The sequence below is a fragment of the Panthera leo genome, chromosome D1 (assembly GCF_018350215.1).
Source record: "Panthera leo isolate Ple1 chromosome D1, P.leo_Ple1_pat1.1, whole genome shotgun sequence".
Classification (NCBI taxonomy): domain Eukaryota; kingdom Metazoa; phylum Chordata; class Mammalia; order Carnivora; family Felidae; genus Panthera; species Panthera leo.
In genome coordinates, this window is record NC_056688.1 from 87079898 (window position 1) to 87100254 (window position 20357).

The 20357-nt window shown below is 44.0% G+C and overlaps 1 protein-coding gene across 9 annotated transcripts in view; it reads left to right on the forward strand.

Moving 5' to 3' along the window:
• TCP11L1 (t-complex 11 like 1) overlaps nucleotides 1-18183 on the forward strand; it is a 31973-nt gene extending 13790 nt beyond the window's left edge. For 8 of the 9 annotated variants that reach the window (XM_042906541.1, XM_042906539.1, XM_042906547.1 and 5 more), the window contains 7 exons: nucleotides 1504-1624; nucleotides 2701-2921; nucleotides 5198-5334; nucleotides 7719-7915; nucleotides 11338-11519; nucleotides 13261-13433; nucleotides 16546-18183. In XM_042906541.1, coding sequence (XP_042762475.1) covers nucleotides 1504-1624; nucleotides 2701-2921; nucleotides 5198-5334; nucleotides 7719-7915; nucleotides 11338-11519; nucleotides 13261-13433; nucleotides 16546-16748 — 1234 coding nt within the window. In that variant the 3' untranslated portion in view covers nucleotides 16749-18183. The remainder of the gene's footprint in view (nucleotides 1-1503; nucleotides 1625-2700; nucleotides 2922-5197; nucleotides 5335-7718; nucleotides 7916-11337; nucleotides 11520-13260; nucleotides 13434-16545) is intronic. The other variant, XM_042906545.1, reaches the window with a different exon arrangement.
• Nucleotides 18184-20357: the final 2174 nt, after the last annotated feature.

The following is a 20357-nucleotide window of genomic DNA, read 5'->3' on the forward strand; positions in this document are numbered from 1 at the left end:
TATTCAAATGTATTTTTCCTTTTGTATATAGTTGCTAAAAAAATAAAATGTCTATACTCAGAATTACTAGTGTTTGAAAGTTGATCTCAGGACTACTGCTCCTAAATAAAAGGTCTAGGAAATCTCCTGTGGAAACCTTTCATGTTAGCTTCTCCCTATTGCATAGGGCCTAGTGTCCTATCTTGTGTTTTCATTGTATTGTTTCATTCATTTCTTGTAACTATCACATCATACTATAGTTGTTGGTTTCCTAGTGTTGGTTTACTAGTGTTCTTCACCAGATTATAAACTTTACAAAGACAAAGGATTATGCATTATTCTCTATATCCCTAGCACCTGGTACATATCCTATCAAATCTTAAACTCTATTGATTGTAAAATGTGTCTTTTAAAATGTATTGTCATAATAAAAATCATTGCTCATTATAATTGTAAAAGTGCCATCATATGGGGCACCTAGGTGGCTAAGTTGGTTGAGCATCCAACTCTTGATTTTTTGGCTCAGGTCATGATCTATTGGTCTTGATTTTGCTCAGGTCATGATCTGTTGGTCATGAGATCAAGCCCTGTGTTGGGCTCTGCACTGACAGTGGGGAGTCCGCTTGGGATTGTCTCTCTCTCCCTCTCTCTTTGCCCCTCCCCTGCTCATGCGTGTGTGTGCACACATGTTCTCTCTCTCTAAATAAATTAATTAATTTAAAAAAAAAGGTGTCATGATAAAGATTGGGATTCTGTTAACCAAGGAGGGAGGAGGAATGACTGCTGGGTTGCCAAGCTATACTGTCGCCCACGTGAGTCTTCTAAATATAACTTTACAAGCATTTCTTATATGTTCTGCAAAGAGAGTACTTTTTCACATTAAGAATGAAGAATTACCTGTTTTGCTCTTACAATATAAAGATTTTTTTTTTAAGATTTTATTTTTAAGTAATCTCTATATCCAACATGGGGCTCGAACTTCCAACCCTGAGATCATGCTCTACCAACAGCCAGCCAGGTGCTCTTAGAGACCGGTTTTAATGAGATGTTATATGTTAGTTGTTAATTTGGTACCTAATTCAATAATTGTCTCATATATCATATAGGAATAGGGTATTTTCTAGAAATAAAGTCCTTCAGCCTATATACATGCTGAGTTGTTATCTTAAACTACTTAATCATAAATATCTTAAGAAACTTTCTGGTAACAGGGAAAATTAAGAAAACAGCTCTGAACTTTCCAGTATGCTTTTATCATATGACCCCTTATATGCTATTAATTGGTCTAAAGTCATCTGTGAAATTAGTTGAAAGTTATTCTGTCCAGTGAGGTACTTACTGAAATAAATCACTAAACTAAAAATAGCATATGTGACTGGTATAAGTATATCTGGGAAATCTTTCCTTCATCTAAATTATTTTTAAAATTTCTCACCCTAAACCCATAGAATTTGTGCTTTTGAAAGTGATTCGAGCCTCAAATATTTTGATTTTTTTTTTCTTCCTTTTTTCATTTGCTTCCAGCTTGGAGAAGAGAGTAAAGGATATTGTACATAAAGCTTTTTGGGACTGCTTGAGTGTCCAGCTAAGTGAAGATCCCCCAACATATGACCATGCCATCAAACTTGTCGGAGAAATCAAAGAGGTGAGATGGAGGGCAAATTGTAGTGCTTTTCTGGTGTATTAGGAGTATTCAACCTGTCTTTGTTACTGTGCCAGAAGACTTTAAAGAAATTGAAGGATTGAGAGGTTAACATACCTGCTGAATTGTGGATTAAGACTTTTTTTGGCTTAATGCCTTTTTAAAAATTTCAAACAAGCTGTGATAACCCAAAGGCTTTACTTTTGTAAATGAAGGTTTATATTTTTTAAAACAATTATTTAAAGAAAACAAAAGTTATTTGACCAAGTACAGGTGATTAATAAAAATTTTAATCGGCTTAGATATGTTTAATTTATAATGGCCAAAGAGTGACTCAGTCTGTGGGATAGAGAAGGTATTAAATGGAAGTTAAGACTCTTTCTGCAAATACCTTTAGCAGTAGTTGAAAGAGAAAAATGTATCCATGGAAACTGGCATCTGTATTTGGCTCAGAGGCTCACGTTAATTACTGTGTTTTTTCTCACTTTTAACAGCTTGTTCATCTTTTATCCTGTTGATTGCTACCTAGACCTTAAACAGAAGCTTAAATAGGTCATCTAAATGATTTGCAAATGGGTGCCTGGCTGGCTCAGTCAGTAGAACATGTAACTCTTGTTCTCAGAGTTGTGAGTTTGAGCCCCGTGTTGGGCTTAGAGCTTACTTAATTAACTTACTTAGTTAAATAAATGAGGGGCACCTGGGTGGCTCAGTTGATTAAGTGTTATGGCTCAGGTCATCTCATGGTTTATGGGTTCAAGCCTCACGTCCGCCTCTGCACTGACAGCTCAGAGCCTGGAGCCTGCTTCAGATTCTGTGTCTCCCTCTCTCTCTGCTGCTCCCCTCCTTGTGCTCTCTCTCAAAAATGAATAAACATTAAAGTAAATAAATAAATGATTTGAAAACATGTTTTTCTATAGATTTGTTAAAAGGTTAAAATGTTTTATAGTTGCAATTGTATTATGGTATTACAGTAACTATTGATAAAGCCTTATTTGGGTAATTGTAAATTCCTTTGTGTATAACGAAAAATGATGTCTGACTAAGAAACTTTGATTAAACTTGGCTGTGCTCTCTCGTAGACTCTCTTATCTTTCTTGCTGCCTGGTCACAGTAGACTGAGAAACCAGATAATGGAAGTCTTAGATCTGGATCTGATCAAGCAAGAAGCAGAGAATGGGGCCTTAGACATTTCCAAGCTGGCAGAATTCATTATTGGCATGATGGGGACAGTGTGTGCACCTGCTAGAGATGAAGAAGTTAAGAAACTAAAGGACATTAAGGAAATTGTGCCCCTTTTCAGGTATGGGGATTGTGTTAATCACCTTGAGTGCACTTAAGATACAGAGCCCGTTTTCAGATTTAGACTTCGAGTGTAGATACTCATGAATTTTTAAAAAGCAAACATTTTTTTTTTAATACAGAAAAGTAGAAAGAAGGAAAAAAAAATCACCCACGGTTTCACCACCCAAAGGCAAAATCACTGCTAATCATATTGATAATTAAAAAAAAAAATTTTTTATTTTATTTTGAGAGAGAGCTTGAGCAGGGGAGAGGCAGGGAGAGAGAGAATTTCAAGCAGACTCCACACTGTCAACATGGAGCCCAATACGGGGCTCCATTCCGTGAACTGTGAGATCATGACCTGAGCCAAAACCAAGAGTTGGACGCTTAACTGACTGAGCCACCCAGGCACCCCCAACTTATATTATTTTTTAAAACTCTCAAAAAATAAATAAATAAAATAAAACTCTCTATAAGCATTTTCAATGGCTGCAAAATCTTCATTTGCATAGGTATAGTTAACTAGTACTATGTTAAGATGGACAATTAGATTACCTCTAATTATTTACTGTTTAATCCTGCCATGAACATCCTTGTGTACAAAACTTTTTTCTGTATTTTAGGTTATTTCCTAACTATAAGTTCTTAAAGTGGGATTACTGTATCAGAGGATAAGAACAGTTTTAAGACTCTCATTGCATGTTAGCAAGTTGCTTTCCAAAAGTTTCTTTCATTTTCAGCTTCTTTTATATCATATCAATATTTGGTACATATAAAAATGCTATGCATCATGAAGTTACCTCAGGGTTCAGAAAGCATTGAAAAGACCTCCTAAGAAGGGGTGCCTGGCTTGCTCAGTGGGTAGAGCATGTGACTCTTAATCTCGGGGTCCTGAGTTTGAGCCCCACATTGGGTGTGGAGATTACTTAAAAATAAAATCTTAAAAAAAAAAAAGACCTAAAAATTGATTTGTTCACTCATTCAACAAGCTCATATTGAGTATCTCTTATGTGCTGGGTATGGTGCTAGACTTTAGAAATAGTAAGAGCTTCTAATTTGGCCAAGTTAAGGGAGGAGTTTCCTAGGAGGTGAGACCTCTGGGGAAGATAGCTTGCAGCAAACTCAACCTAAACATAAATTCCTACTGGAAAGAGAATGGAGCGGGGAGCCTGGCAAAGTGGGAGTACATACACTGTTAAAAGGAGGCAGTTGATTGTGGCCATGAAGAAATGTGGGTCCATGTTGTCAGATCCTTAGATTTTTTTCAGGAGAGGCTGGAAATGGAGGTTTTTAAAAACACTTTGTGAGCACAAACATGTTCATGGGTTACTCCAGTCGGTGGCCGCCAGGTGGCAGTTTCCAGCAGTCTCTCATCTGCAGCGGGTGGTTTTGGGGAACCTCTACGAGTACTCAGAGGAGAGGCAGAGTGTCCCCCAAGAAGTGGGCTGTCCCATGTGTTTGGGAGGTAGACAGGATGGCAGGGAAGGGACCCTGAATTGTTCCTCAGACTGTGTGTCCTTTCCACACATAATAAACTCCCACACAGAAGGTAATTGTGTCATACAGTTCAGTCAGTCCCAGAGGGCGTCAGGGGACTCAGGACATTTGACCCTGTTCCCCCTTGTGTGTAGGGCCTCAGCCAAACCTGTACCTTGGGTTCTCAACCACCTTCTGCAAGTAGGTCACTCAGCAGTTTCCCGCCTCTGGAGAAATAGCTATGGTGTGTGACCTGCAGGATTGAAGGCATCCTTAGCATCGAGTCAGGTCTGCCCACTGGGTACATTCAGAGTGTGAACGTGCAGTTCTGCCACCAAAACTAGAATAGAAAACATGCCCTGAAACGAAGAGCCTGGGGAGAAAGGAGAGGAGAAAGGAGAGGGTTCTTGTTCTTTCTTCCTGGGAAAGTGAATTAACGTGTGTGAGAGAGTGGAGACCCAAGTGGTCAGCTCTCTGCCCTTGACCTTGGGTCCTGGCTGTCCTTCATCTGTGGTTGCTGGGAGGGCCGACCCAATGCCAAAGAACAGGTCCCCAGGCAGTGGGGGAGCTGTGTTGGCTTGGGGGCAGGGTGTGTGTGGGGGGAAGGGAGAGGGGACAGAGGCGGCTTAAAAATCTGCAGTCTTTTCAATACATTATTTAGATTTTTATGTTTTCTTAATCTACACTCTCAAGATTTTTCGAACTTGCTGCCCTTTCTGAAATGAGAAGCCTCTCTCAGATCAGCTCCCCTCTTTCCTCTAAAACAGTGCTTGCTTTACAAGTGCCTTGTTCTAAATCCTTTTCTTCCTTTTCTCTCAGGGCAATTTTTTCCGTGTTGGACCTAATGAAAGTGGACATGGCGAACTTTGCTGTCACTAGCATTAGGCCACATCTCATGCAGCAGTCAGTTGAATACGAAAGGAAGAAGTTTCAGCAGCTTTTGGAGAAGCAGCCAAGTACGTCTAATGCTTTGTGTGCCCTTTCATTGTGTGTTTTTCCCATTCCAGTTCTGTAGCTTTTTGTACGACTGTTTTCAAGACAAAACTAAAATTTAGTATGCGACCATTCTAATTTGAAGGTTTAAAAGCACAGGACTTTGGACCTGAAAAAACTTTATTGACAAGCAAGAGAAGTAAAAGTAGGATATAAGAATAGAAATTTAAAAGCATGAAGTCCTAAATTAAATGTTTCTTTTTAAATCTTTCTTTTTAAAATGTTTATTCATTTTTGAGAGACAGAGCGTGAACAGGGGGAGGGACAGAGAGAGAGAGAGGGAGACACAGAATCCAAAGCAGGCTCCAGGCTCTAATATGTCAGTATAGAACCCAGCGCGGGGCTTGAACTCAGGAACTATGAGATCATGACCTGAGCCGAAGTCGGATGCTTAACCGACTGAGCCACCCAGGCTCCCCAAAATGGGTTTTTAATGAAAACACCAGTTTGAGGTAAATTGTATGCTTGGCTGTGATTTTTAAAACATGACACACTTCTTGTGATTATTTAATTCACTTTCTCCTCTAAGGTACATGAAGAAACTTTACTTTGCCTCTGTTCTATATGCAGAAAATCTTTCTGGTTTTATACCCATAAAAAGTCTCATTTTTATAAGCCTCTCAGATGACTACAGGAATACAGAGCACTAGAGAACCCAAAACTGTGTTGCCTTTCAAGGGTACTCTTTTTGGTCTCTGCACTGGCATCTGATGTTACGATTAAATTGCAATCTTTGGATCCTATTTATTCATGTATTAAGTTTATTTTGAGAGAGAGCAGGGGGAGGGGCAGAGAGGAGAGAGAATCCCAAACAGGCTCTCCACTGTTAGCACAGAACTTGAAGTGGGGCTCAATCTCAACAAGCTGTGAGATCATGACCTGAGCCGAAATCAAGAGTCAGATGCTTAACCAACTGAGCCACCCAGGCGCCCCAGAATCCAATTTATTATGAGTTCTATTTAGCCTATAACTTTGGTGGTCCCGAGATGAAAATGGTGGTCTCTGGATAGATTGTGTTTCCTGACCAAAAGAGGTAATGCAGTGTCCAGAGCAGGTGTTCATCCAGCTGCCAGCAGAGAAGGCCGAGATGGTTCAGGAGGGATCAGGGAAGAGCAGAGTAGAAGAAGCAGTACCAGAAGAAGATTGGCTGATGGTTACTACCTACTAGGCATGTGCCGAGGTTGTGTGCGCATTATCATATATAACCCTCACCAGTAAGACTAGGAGGGAAGCACTTTTTTAACACCATTTTGCAGATGTGGAAATCAATTTTGAGAACTTTTTGACCGGAATTGATTGACCACATGGTTCACTTTCTCAGCCAGTGTAGTACTGCCCCTCAGGAGGCATCAGGGGTGCAGGCTGAAGAGCCCCAGTGTGAGAGCCCGGTGCCAGCAGCCAGGGCCCAGTGAAGGACCCACTGCTGCGATCCCTGAGCCGGTCAGTCTACTGCTTCCTCCTCACATGTACAAGCTTGTGGGCTAAGAGCCTGCCATCTGCAGAAGGCTATCGGGATGGTACGGCTGGCCACAGAGATCCGTGCCACCGCTGTTATGACAGAGCCAGAGGTGCATCCTGCAGCAGCGAAGAGTGGACCCCCGTCATACCCTGGGCCACCCCCTTAGTTTGAAGGTGGCCTCCACTGGCAGAGCTGTAGCACGTTCTAGGACCTGTCAGAGAGACTTTCTCCCATATGGTGGAGAAAAACCTCCTCTTTCTCTTGTGTCCCTCAGAATCCTCGCTGCGTTACTCAGCTTAGAAAAGGAGGAAGCCTATGAGAGCAGATGAAAGACACTCCAGGTTCCCCGACAGAACTCCAGACGCTGCGTAGTACACGTCCCCTCCCACGAGGCTGGAAGCAAACCAGATTGACAGGAGACTAAGATCTAGACAAGGAAAAGGCCGCCTCTTCAGCGTGGAGGAGACTTTACACTGGGAAGCTATCCCCAGTGCCTCCTCCCATCTGTCTCTGGGCGAGAAGTTTTGCATCTCCCTGAGCTGGAGTCATCAGAGCTTCCAGCCTCCGCTCCTGCAGCGGTCCGGGGTGGGAGAGAAGGGAGTGGTTTGTTGAATATCTGCAGGTGGCAAGGTCTGGCTACATGCTCTGTGTTAACTGTCTTGTTTAATCCTCACAACTGCCTATGGGGTGGTATCGTACATTTCTTTGTAGTAGGAATCTGATAAACCTCAGCTAGTAACCGGCAGTGCTGTGATTTGAACCAAGTTTTATTTGATTCCAAAGTCCGTACTCTATATACACCACACCTTCGGGATGATCTTCCTTAAAGTCATTCCGAGAAGAATTCCTCCTGAGTGTCACAGTAATGTTCGTAGCCTTGTTTTTCAGATTCCCTGGACTTTGTCACCCAGTGGCTGGAAGAGGCCGCAGATGACCTTATGAATCAGAAGTATAAAAATGCCCTGCCAGCTGAGGGAGGGGCCGCTGACTCTGGAGACAGTCCCATGCCAAATCCTGTGGCTGTCCAGAATTATGCATACCTGAAGCTTCTGAAATGGGACCACCTCCAGAGACCTTTCCCTGAAGTAGGTGCTCCAGAGCAGTCTAACTGCTTCTTTCTTTCTGTGCTGCTGAACTTTAAAAAAATTATAGTTTTGTTATAATCCTCTTCCCAGAAAATTGCCCCTTTTACATCGAACAATTCAGCAGTTTTTAGTATATTTACAGCTATACGACCATTACCAATGATTTAATTTCAAAACTTTTCATCACCCCAAAAATGAACCCTGTGCCCATCAGCAGTCACTACCCTTTCCCCACTCCCCTACCCCCTGGCAACCACTAATCTACTCTCTGACTCTATGAAATTGCCTGTTCTGGACATTTTGTATATATAAATGGAATCCTACAATATTGGCCTTTTGTGTCTGGCTTCTTTAAGCAAAATGTTCGTGTATGTTGTAATGTGTATCAGTACTGTATTTCTTTAAAGTTATATTTTTTTACTGTAAAATATACACAACAAAATTTACCATCTTTTTTTTTTTTAAAAGTTAGCTCTACAGCCCACGTGGGGCTCGAACTCACAACCCCAAGATCAAGAGCCGCAGGCTCCACCGACTGGGGCAACCAGGCGCCCCAAAATTTACCACCTTTAAGTGCACGGTTCAGTGTCATTCATACGTTCACATGGTTGTGCCGCCATCACCACCATCCTTCTCCAGAACTTTTCCATCTTCCCAAACTGAAACTCTTTAAATACTTGACGCCTTTAAACATACCTCATCCCTTCCTCCCTCGGGCCCCTGACAATCACCATTCTACTTTGCGTCTCTGGATATGAATGGAATCCTACAGTACCTTGTGCCTTTGTGTCTGGCTTATTTCACTCAGCATAATGTCTTCAAGGTTCATCCATGTTGTGCTGCTGTGTGTCAGCATTTTCTTTTTGAGGCTGGATGATCTTCCGGTATATGGCTGTACCACATTTTGTTGATTCATTCATCAGTTGATAGACATTTGGGTTGTTTCTACTTTTTGGCTATTGTGAATTGTGCTGCTCTGAACATTTGTGTACAGGTTTTGTAGGGGCATGTGTTTCAGTTCTCTTGGGTAAATACCGAAATACGGAGGATGAGAATTGCTGGATCACATGGTGACTCTGAGTTTAACACCTGGAGGAACTGCCAGACTGTTTCCCGCCACCCCCCCTCCCGCCCTGTGTAGCAGTGTAAGGGGCTTCCAGTTTGATTCAAACGGTAACAGCGATGCTGCTTTTCAGTTTTATCTAAGAAATACTTCTCATTCCACGTGGAGCAAGATTTTTTTCCTTTTCTGTTTTTCACAGTAAGTACGTGTAACTGCAGTAGTCCTTTAGGAAGATGACGAGCAAGGATCTCCCCCACTTTGTCTGTAGACTGCTGGTTTGGTGTGTAGACTGCCTTCTGGTTTTTGAGGGCACTCAGGCCTTTTATCTCCAGCCTCAGAACATGCTACTTCTCTAAATCTTTCTCATCTAAGTTCCTTATTCTTCCTTTCAAGACGATGTAAGCTCAGGGTATCACCTCTTGCCTCTGAGTTCCCTGTTTTGTGCCAAAGGAGGCTATACAGAGGGTGTTGAATTGAAGGGATAGAGGGAGGCTCCTTTCCGAATAGTGGCACATTCTCTCCTGGGGGACAGTGCACAGCCCGACATTTTGTTTAAAAAACAGCTGTGAGGAAGATAGTGTTTTCATTGGACACAGATGTCTGCCCTCAGAATCGATCCTTGGAAATCTTTTGTATCCTACACCCAAATCCTGGCGCAAAGCAGGGATGCTGCTGTGTAACAGTGAAATCAAGACAGAGGCTCAGTCTGTTGAAGCATCTCTGTTTAACAATAGGGGATCTTGAATCTTCAAAAATTGTTTTTAGTTCTTGAGAAGAATTCTAGGTTAAGACCCTAAATTGTTAATGTCTTGATTTGGTGTGTCAGTCTCTTATAGCAAGATGGTTCTTAACATTTATTTGGTTAACCTGTAAAAATCCAGATCACATGCCCTATCTCAGGGTCCCTGGCTGGCCCAGTCAGTAGAGCCTCTGACTCTCAATCTCAGGGTCATGAGTTCAAGTCCCATGTTGGGCATGGAGCCTACTCAAAAAAAAAAAAAAAAAAAAAATCAGCCTTTCCAATGCTCTTTCCCTCATCCCACACAGGGGACATTGGCCTGGCAGGACCCAGAGGTATCTAACATGGGGGATGCAGTCATGGAAATTCACTCACTGACTGCTTTCTGGGTGGCTTTAGGTTGTTATCAGTCATTCCGCCTTTTTCTACTTACTTTTATTTTCATTTCCTTTATTCACTTACTGATTCTTGAGGGCCTCCTTTGTGCTGGATACTGAGGGGGAACCAAGGTGAATAATGCAGGCTCTCCCTTCAAGCAACTTCTACCCTCCTCCTCTCCAGTGCTCTGCCTAGGGTGACTGGCTGCCTGGTTTGTCCAGGACTTGGGGGCAGAAAGTGTTCACAGGACTTGGGAGTTCCAGCTTTAAAGCCAGGACATCCCCAGACGAACTGGGATGAGTTGGTCATTCTAGCTCATTGCCTCATTACTCTTTCCTGTTGAAGGATATAAGTCCTAGTTATCCGGGGTTGGCTCTGCCAATCAATCCCCTTTATATCCATGGTCATCTTCCGTCTTTGAAACAGCCCTGTGAAGCAGGAATCCCCCTTTTGTTGTTGTTGTTCTTTTTAATGTTTATTTACTTTGTGTGTGTGTGTGTGTGTGTGTGTGTGTGTGTGTGTGTGTGTGAGAGAGAGAGAGAGAGAGAGAGAGAGAATTCAAGTGAGGTAGGGGCAGAGAGAGGGGGACAGAGGATCCCAGGCAGGCTCCATGCTGTCAGCACAGAGCCCAACCCAGGGCTCAACCCCAGGAGCCGTGAGATCATGACCTGAGCTGAAATTAAGAGTTTCTCAGGGCGCCTGGGTGGCTCAGTTGGTTAAGTGTCTGACCTCAGCTCAGATCATGATCTCGTGGTTCGTGACTTTGAGCCCCAGGTCAGGCTCTGCACTGACAGCTCAGAGCCTGGAGCCTGCTTCGGATTGTGTCTCCCTCTCTCTCTGCCCCTCCCTCACTCATGCTCTGTCTCTGTCTCTGTCTCTCTCAAAAATAAACATTAAAAAAAAAAAGTTCCTCAACCCACTTGAGAGCCACCCAGGTGCCCCAGGAATTCCCGTTTTGCATAGGGCTCAGAGAGTAGAAGAAGAAATTTGCTTGAGATTATGCTATTTAAATGTCATTCAGCCTCATGTTCTTAATGAGCATGCTTTACTCCAGCCTTTCTAAGGGCAAAGGGGCTCTGAGGTGGAAGGATTGTTCATACAGCCCTCCATTTAAGGCTCTGTAAGGACTAGAAAATCCTGAGGGAATCTGTGGAGGCCTGTGTGGGGGCTGTGGCCCCACTGCCCTCTGCTGGCCAGCCTGAGCCTCCAGCTCAGGGACGATTTTTTTTGTATTCACTACAGACAGTTTTGATGGACCAGGCTCGCTTCCAAGAACTCCAGCTCCAGCTAGAGCAACTGACCATCCTGGGAGCCGTGTTGCTGGTGACGTTCAGCATGGCAGCCCCAGGAATTTCCAGCCAGGCTGACTTTGCTGAGAAACTCAAGACGATTGTGAAGATTCTGCTGACAGATGCTCACCTGCCGTAAGTGGCTGCAAGCTGTGGGGCAGACCCTGCGAGCCAGGTCGGGGGCGGTGGGTGACAGAGAGCAGATGGGAGCAGGATCTCCTGGCTGGTGTGGGGCAGAATCCAGGGCCACTGCCTCAGAAGTGACAGAAAACTTTACACTCTGGTTTTTCACCGCAGCAGAATTCATTCAGGTTCCTACAAAGAACGTTAGAGTTCACTGTAGGGTTCGCAGGTCTCCATGAGAGTGGCTTTCAGATGTTTAGGACCAGGACACATGGTAAGAAATTCATTTTCTGTTGTGACCTAGTGCACTCTTTAGGCACATGTAACTGAAATAAAAACTTCACAAAGTGAAACTTATCCTAACTGTGCTTAGTACAAAGTCTTAAGACATTAAAAAAAAAAAAAATACTGGTTGCTACCCACCGAATTGCTTTCACAACCTGCTAACAGTTTGGGTAACACAGCCCTAGGGAAAGGTCCTATAAGAAGCAGGAGGTGTTTCCCCACAGTCATTGGGCTGTGAGTACAGATTTTTGCCCTTGGCACGTTCTTCGTGGCCATTTTGTGATGCGTGTAAATGGATTGTTTCCTCACCCAGCACAAACCCACACCTGTGCGAGGGCAGCTGCTGTAACTGCTCCTGCGGTGAAGTCCGATCAGGTGATTTATGTGGTTCACAGCATATAGAATGATGGTTGTAAGTAAACACTATCTGACAAGGTCCAGTTCAGAAGATTCTTCAAGGGGAATGTTCCCCAGACATTCTCATCCTTACATAACAGAGGAATTTTCCTGCTGAGTTTGCACCAAGCATGCGTGTGTTCGGTATGGTGAGGGGTGTGTGCACATGTTGTGAGCAGGGATTCAGTAGCATTGACTTAGGCCAGGAGGGGTTTGCTGAGCAGATGCCCTTGCACAGGGGTAGCCCTTGGCTGTCAGTGAGTTCTCCCACAGCAGATCTGCTTTGTCTACTGCTTAAAGCTACCGATGAAGGGGCCCTGTCTGGCGCCTTCTTAGCAGTCCAGCCTCGCGCTGCTGTATCTACCCTGGTACTCGGGGGCTGACACACACCTGGTTCCGGCAGTGAGTCCCAGGGCATGCACATTTGCTCCCACTATTTAATTGGCCCAGAACACGGGCAATTGGCTTCTTGTAGAAAACCTACCAGCAGGAGAGCTCCCCACAGATACTCTAGGAGAGCCCAAGGGCCCCAGGAAATGAAGGTGCTAGTTTTCTTAACTTTGGGAATTCAGTTTTATTTATTGTTTTAAAGTAGTTAATACACTTTCATGTTTCAAAAATCAAAAGGGATAGAAGGGTATCCATTGAAAAGTTTCTCTCCCACTCTTGTCTCACAACTACCTAATTTCTGGGTTCTTGTGTTTTGTTCCAGTGGTGTTCAAGATCTTCTTAAGCCAAATCCAGGCTTATTTCACCATAGATGCTAGTAAGAACTTGGGTTTTGAGTAGTTAGCCCTGGTATAGCCTGGTATAGAGCCCTCCCCTTCCCAGTGTTCTTTCTAGCCAAGAGAGGAAGAGGGGGAGAGAGAAAGTCACCTGAGTCATGTGTACACAGCCTGAAAGGTTAGTGGCAGGGGAGAGAGTCACAGATTTTCTCTTTGAACATGTCAGTCCATGCATTGGTGATTGTGACTCTTATCAGGGCTGGGGCTCTTCCTGGGCTTGAGTTGGGTAGATGTGCACTTTGTTTATGGGCCCTTCTCTGCCTTCTCCTTTCCCTTCTCTGCTCAAGTTCCTTCCATCTGAAGGATGCCCTGACTACCATTGGGGAGAAAGTCTGCCTGGAGGTGAGCGGCTGCCTTGCCCTGTGTGGGCTCACTCCGTTTACCACGGAAAAGGAGACTGTGCTCAAGGGCCAGATCCAGGCTGTGGCCAGTCCTGACGACCCCATCCGCAGGATCATCGGTATGTTTGGGCGAAGACGGGTAGCAGGGATGTCCTTTTGGAGGGCTGGCAGACAGACCCCTCTGAAGAATCTAGAAGGGTCTGATAGGTTATGAGTGCTGATGAGTGAGGGGGTGAGTGATTAATCACCACCCTGCAATTAGGGCAAGCCAGAGGTCTGGACAAGTGACCAGGCAGCTGTCATTGTTCTGAGGGCTCTGACTTTGGAATCACAGGCTTTGTTCAAAACCCGGCTCCAGAACTATGAGGTAATAGAAAATACATGGATTGGTCTCTGCCCCCGTTCCTGGCACAGAGCCCCTGAAACTCTTGTAGTTTCCTAAGTGATAAGAGCACTAGAGTATCTTTTATTCTAATATTGGTCTTTGACCTGGATCCTGACACAGAGCTCTTAAATCCTTTGGAATTTCCTGGGTGATAGGAGTGTCTTTTGTTCTAGTGAGGCAAGTCTGGGTGGGCTCCTGGATGGGGGCTGGTCACCAGAAAGACCAAGCCATGATCAAAAGCTTAGAATTTTCAGCCCCACTCCCTCATTTTCCAAGAGAGGGGAGAGGGGCTGGAAATGCCCATGTGATGAAGCCTCCATAAACACCCCAAAAGTTCAGGTTTTGGGGAGTTTCTGGGTTAGGGAACTTAGCCAAGTAATGGGAGGGTGATGTACCCCAACTCCACAGAAACTCCTGCTCCCCGAACTCTCCCAGACCTTCCCCTCTGTGTCTCTTATTCTGGTTTTCATCTGTATCCATATCCTTTATTCTATAGTAAGCTAGTGAACATAAGTGTTTCTCTGAGTTCTGTGAGCCTTTCTAGCAAATAATCAAAATCCAAGGCAGAGGAGGTTATGGGAACCTCCAGTTTGTAGCCAAATCAGACAGAATTTGTGGGTGTTCTGGGGACCTACTACTTGTGGTTGGCATCTGAAGTGGGGGGGGTGGGCAGCCTCATGGGACTGAACCCTTGACCTGTGGGATGTGACACTCCCTCCAGGTGGTGTCGCAATTGAGTACAATTGTAGGACACCCAGCTGGAGTCGCAGAGAACTGCTTGGTGTGGGAACCCCTCACCCTCACCCACATCTGGTGCCAGAGTGTTGAGGATGCTGGGTGAGCGTGAAGGAGGGGGCATGGGTTTTCTTCACAAGCACCTGCTGTGGTTCTTGAGCAGGTGACTGGATGCTTGAGACTCCTCATCTCTCAAAGGGGTAATACTGACAACCCTATGCAGTTGCTGGGAGGACTGCAGGGCATGAGATCCATAAAATGCTTGTCATTGTATTGGGCAGCACATCAGAAGTACTCACTAGAGAGGAGCTGTGATTAAAAATATTACTCCATGTGGTAGCTGTTACTTTTCATCATCACAGCAGTAGCACTGTGGAAAATTCTGGTTGATCGAGGAATACAGTGTTCATCTAATTTTGGGGCACCTGACTGGCTTAGTTGGTAGAGCGTGTGACTCTTGATCTTGGGGTTGTTAAGTTTGAGCCCCATGTTGCCTGTAGAGATTACTTAAAATCTTAAAAAAATGTTCATCGAATTTTTAAAATTCCCATTTATCTTTAATTTTGAAATAATTCTTTAGCTTCTTTATGAAACTAGATAGATGTTCAACATGTAAATGACAATTAGGCTTCAGGCAAAGGCTGAATGATCCATGATTACCAGATTTCAGGTTGGAGTAGAGGCTAAACCAATGACATGAGCCTGCTTCTAATACCATGACTTCTTTTTTATTCTTAAGTAATATTTTATGGAAAAAGTTACAGGGATTGATGGTTTTTTAAGAATTAAATGATTTCATCCCAGTCCTGCATTGGGCATGATGTCATGTGTGGGTCACTTGGGAGAAGCCTCTTGCAGAGGTATAAGGATCATTAGGATTAATGTTACTGACCTTGGTAGAGATGCAGGAAAGTGCAGTAAATAGATCGCTGGCTAATAAGCTACTCTGTGCCCTGCCATCTTGGCTGTTTACTAACAGGCAGTTACAGACCTGGGGGTAAAAGCCAGCCCTGGAGTAGGAATGATATGAGGATCTCCAGGTCTGGGTGAGTCTTCCAGCTCTGAGAACCTTAGGAAACCAAACTAACTTTGGAAGAGGGGTGATGGGACCCATCTGGTCAGCAGTTGCTCTGTCAGTGTGTATTGGGATCCAGAGGTCATTTGCACTTGAGAGGGTGCTGCAGGGCAGGGGGTAGGCATGCAGTTTGAAAGAACCCATTTAACATAAATGCCCCTATTGCTTTTGTAATAAAATCTGCAGGAAGTGTGGCTTGCATATTCTTTTGGTTGATGAGGACAGGGCAAAAGCATCATAGAGAGGAATGGGCTAAAAAAAAATCAACCTAAATTATTTCTCAGAGTAGTCCAAGTTTGCAAATGCCCACAACTCCATGGCCTTCCACTGTAGGTATTATTATTATTATTATTTTTTTAGAGTTTTTATTTATTGAGAAAGAGAGGGAGAGAGGGTGTGGGGAGAGGAAGAGAAAGAGGGAGAGAGAATCCCAAGCAGGCTCTGTGCTGTCAGCACAGAGCCCGACTTGGGGCTTGAGCCCACAAACCTGGAGATCATGATTTGAGCTGACATTGGATGCTTAACTGACTGAGCTGCCCAGGAGCTCTTCTTGTTTTGTTTTTGAACTTGTAATTCCTGCATTAGTCCTCTCCCACCCCATTTTTTATGGGATCTTCAGTAATGGCTCACGGTGGTCTCAGTGTATCTTGCTCCTTGGAGAGGAGAACCTGTCAACACTCTAGTCTCCCTTTGTTCATTGACGCATTTATTCTTCCTTTCCAAATATATTTGGAGCTTTTACTGGGGGCCAGGTCTCATGCCAGGCCCTGTGCTGGGTGCTGGCGAGGGTGGGGGAGGGGATCGCGAACAAGATGAACGTGCTTCTACCCTCTTGGAACTAACTAACTAGACAGGGAGAGGAAATGTTATAAATGGGGTAAATGTTCAGAATGGCAAAGTACTGTGGGTACTTGCACTAGGGGTGGGCAGGGAAGACTTGCCTGAAAAAGGGATGTTTGTGATAAACACTGAAGCCTACTCAGAAGTTTGTAAAGTCATCCTGAACAACAACTGACTGCTTTCTTTTCTATCACAGATTCCCGAATCCTGATCTTCTTAGAAAGCTACCTTGCCTCAGGTCATCAGAAGCCATTGCCTACGGTACCTGGGGGATTGGGTCCGGTTCAGAAAGAGCTGGAGGAAGTTGCTGTTAAATTTGTCCGCCTGGTCAACTATAACAAGATGGTCTTCAGTCCCTACTATGATGCCATCCTCAGTAAGATCCTTGTCAGACCCTAACACGTACGTGCGCTACAGTAGCAGTATTAGCCTCTTGATACAGAATACCTGTTCTCAACTATAACGTTGCTTTGGAAAATGGCTATTTAGTACATGTCTGTGTAACATCACTGATTCCAAAAGGAAGAGTATTGTGTATCACTGTTGAAAAGAGCTGTTGAAAAACGCACTGAATTCAATTCTATTTTGCAGGTTTGTATTTATGAGTGCAAGTTTACAAATCAAGAAGCTTCTTGTTATCTTGAGTCTCCTAGGTAGCACTTGACTTTTACACGGTGAACTGCTGTGTGTCCACCCGCACTGTGTCCTGATTGTAGCTGCCTTGTCTCTCCCAGGAGGCTGGGGCCTCTCTCCTGCTATCCGGGTAGTTTTTCTTTCAGACCCCTAAGAGGATCTGCCAGCCACCCAAGAATGAGACACTGAGCCGTGACCGTGTTGAGACTCTCCCCCTTCTCTGGCACAGACCCCCAGTCCTCCCCCAGCTATTTTGTGTTAGAAGGGCTATATATAGTTTTCCCGCCTCCCCACCCCCCCCACCCCTCCCATTTATTGCTTTCTCCCTCCTGGTCTAGCCAGTGCCCCAGAGCCCTTTTGTTCTAGAGGAGAATTAATTGATTTTAAAAATCTTATTCTTTTATACAGAATTATTCCTGAGCCTGGATGATAGCAGTTATGACTTACAGAATCCAGAGAAAGGAAATTCTTTGACTTTTAAGGTTTGAAAGTTAAGGAGGAACTATTTTTTTAAACAATATATATGTTGATGTCATGTAAAAGAAGACAAATGTCTGGAGTTTTTACTGAAACGTTCACTCATACAATACGCAGATGTATTGATTGGATTTGAATTTCAGAAATGGATTTAAGTGTTTTCAGATGAAATAGCATAGTATAAGCTCACTTATTTCTATGATAAGGAAGTCATGGAAAATCCCTGGTTTTTGAGCAGTATTTTTTGAGGAACTTCAGGGACCAGAATTCCTGACCTATCCTGTGACTGAAAGGGTAGCTGGGGTCTCACAGATGACCCGCTCTGTTCAAAAAATAAAAATGAAAGGGGTGTGTGTGTGTGTGTGTGTGTGTGTGTGTGTGTGTGTGTTTTAGACAGGGACGTTATGTTAGAAGCAGAGCCATGAAGCTGGAGTGAACTCCCAAGAGCTGGAACAGCAAAAGGCAAAATGATGCCAGGAATCCCTTCAAGCTGCTGAGGGGTAGGGTGGGACGGGAGGCAGGTGGGGCAGCCACCAGAGGAACCTTCACTCTGTGAGAGCTGTCACATGTACAAGCTTCGGGAGAGGGAATGGTTATGCCAGGGGGAATGTGATTTCTCCAGATACGTGCTACAAACTGTGTTCTAATGGTGTGTTTTACTTGCAGTCAGAAATGTATGCTGTGTTATGTGGTCAGAAGTCATATTATTAAAGTTAATACTCAAGGACAAATCTCCCGTGGTTTCGTTGGAAGGGAATAAAAGTTCAGTAAGTAGAACTTTTAAAGAACAAAACCACAGTCTTTTATAGTGTCTTCAATGAGGTCCTTCCTGGAATTGTTTCCAGAGGTAAGGTTGCTTATTGGTCGTATGGTATATACCCAGGCTGAGAAGCCCAAGCACTCTTTTAAAGTTGGCTGCACGCCCAACATGAGGCTTGAACTCACAACCTCGAGGTTGGGCTTGAACTCACAACCTTGAGATCAGTAGTCCCATGCTCTATGGACTGAGCCACCAGGCACCCTCCCCTACCTCAGCACTCTTTTGCCTGCCTCAGCTTCAGAGTGTTTGGGGTTTTGTCCCTCCTGATCCAAGGATGAAGGAGAGGAGCTTTACCCTGAAATATATGGGGTGGATCAGTACTCCTCTAGTTATTTTTCCCAAATCTTAAAAATTCTTTTTGCCTTCTTTTATAGGGGTTAATTGTTTACAAGATTTTTTTCTTTCCCCTAATGTGTTCCTAAATTGACAAAGTTAAGTTTGGACCATTTGAAATCTTGATGCATATATTACAGGGACCTGCACAGACTCTCATGCCCCCTGCTACCTTAGTGTCCACTGGTGGAGTTCTCTAAATGGCAAAGCCAAGAATGAAGGAGGCAAAGTTCTGAATCACAATATTCATATTGAGTTGTGTTGTCGCTCTTTGAAGATAAGTGAGCTACTTTCTTCCTGGAATCTCACAGGATTATCACTAAGGGCCAGGAAAATCCATTTAGTTCATTTAGTCACTCAGGAAATGTTTTATTGAGCATCTCCTTGTAATTCCCCCCTACAGCTCTCCCTCCAAGATATGTACCCTTTGGAGGGGAAATTATCCTTCAGAATTGAACCGGTTCTATATAATGCAGTCTGATTGGATTTGACTTGATTTTCTAACAGGTTTGTGGACACAAGCATCTTTTATGAAAGTGCTAAGTTTATTTGGCTGTAGTACTTTACCATGGATAGACTGAGCGCCTTGAGAGTTAGGTCCATTACAGACAGCAAGGCTGTTAGATTTATTTGATGGTCTCATGAATGAATGAATGTCTAGAACAGTAATTGCTGCTTTGTCAGCCCTTGGCTGGGTGGGTGGGTGGATGGATTCCCAGTTTAGATGTTTTTTGAAAGTCTCATTACTTTTAAAGCAAGCTGTATAATGTGATTGTTCATGTAACCATATAACCCAACTATAAATATACTTCGGTAAGGATGTCTCACTGATTAAATACAGTAGGCAGGCGCATAAGAGCTTTTTTGTCTGAAGAAAAAATATTAAGTCTGATGTACTAGGTGTGTGCACATACGTGTGCCAGTTCCAAATGGATTTTTTTACAGTTCTGTTTTTGTGGAGGTGCTTGTGTTCATTTCTCCAAAACCTTAAGATTTCTGGGCATAGAGAGGGGCGGCTGCCACCACCTTTCCTGCTGCTGAGTTTTAGGGGGAGTAGGCGTTTGCTGTTGGACATCCAGTGACCTTTGGCATGCACCAGTTTGTATGTGCAGAACATTTGTATTTCTTTTAATTTTGAGGCAGGGTGGCAGAGTGGAAAGACTGGGAGCTGTCAGGAAACCAGAGTTGTGACTCCCTTTCTGTTAGGTCCTGATTTGCCCCACTTAGTACCTATTTCTGGCACATGTAAAATGAAAGGACTAGACTTGATCTTTAAACTGCTTTCCAATCCTGACCTTCTGTGATCTGTCTTACTTGAGTAACTTAAGTATACTGCAGTAGGATTGTGCACAAAGCTCCTGACTGAGGGGAAGATCTGGGTTGGAGTCCTTCCTCTCTTGCCTTCTTACTGGTTGTGTGATACTGGGCCAGTCATTGTCCCTTGGGCCTCAGCATTTTCATCTGTAGAATGGGAAAATGACTAACCCTTCCTGTGAGGATTAAATGTGATAATGGATATTAGAATGCTTTGGACACCGAAAAGGACTATAAATTGCTTTGTTAACAAAGGAGAGCATATAACCCTCTGCCTGTATTCGACTTTTGGAGCCCAGCCTCCCTGCAGTCAGCACATTCTACAGGCCTGAGGGAAGGTTCTCCTCCTGGCCCAAGACTGATACTTCCGTCCTCTCTTCTGTGGTAAAGCTACAGTCTTCCTTTTTCTCCTCTTGCAGCCTCCACCCCGG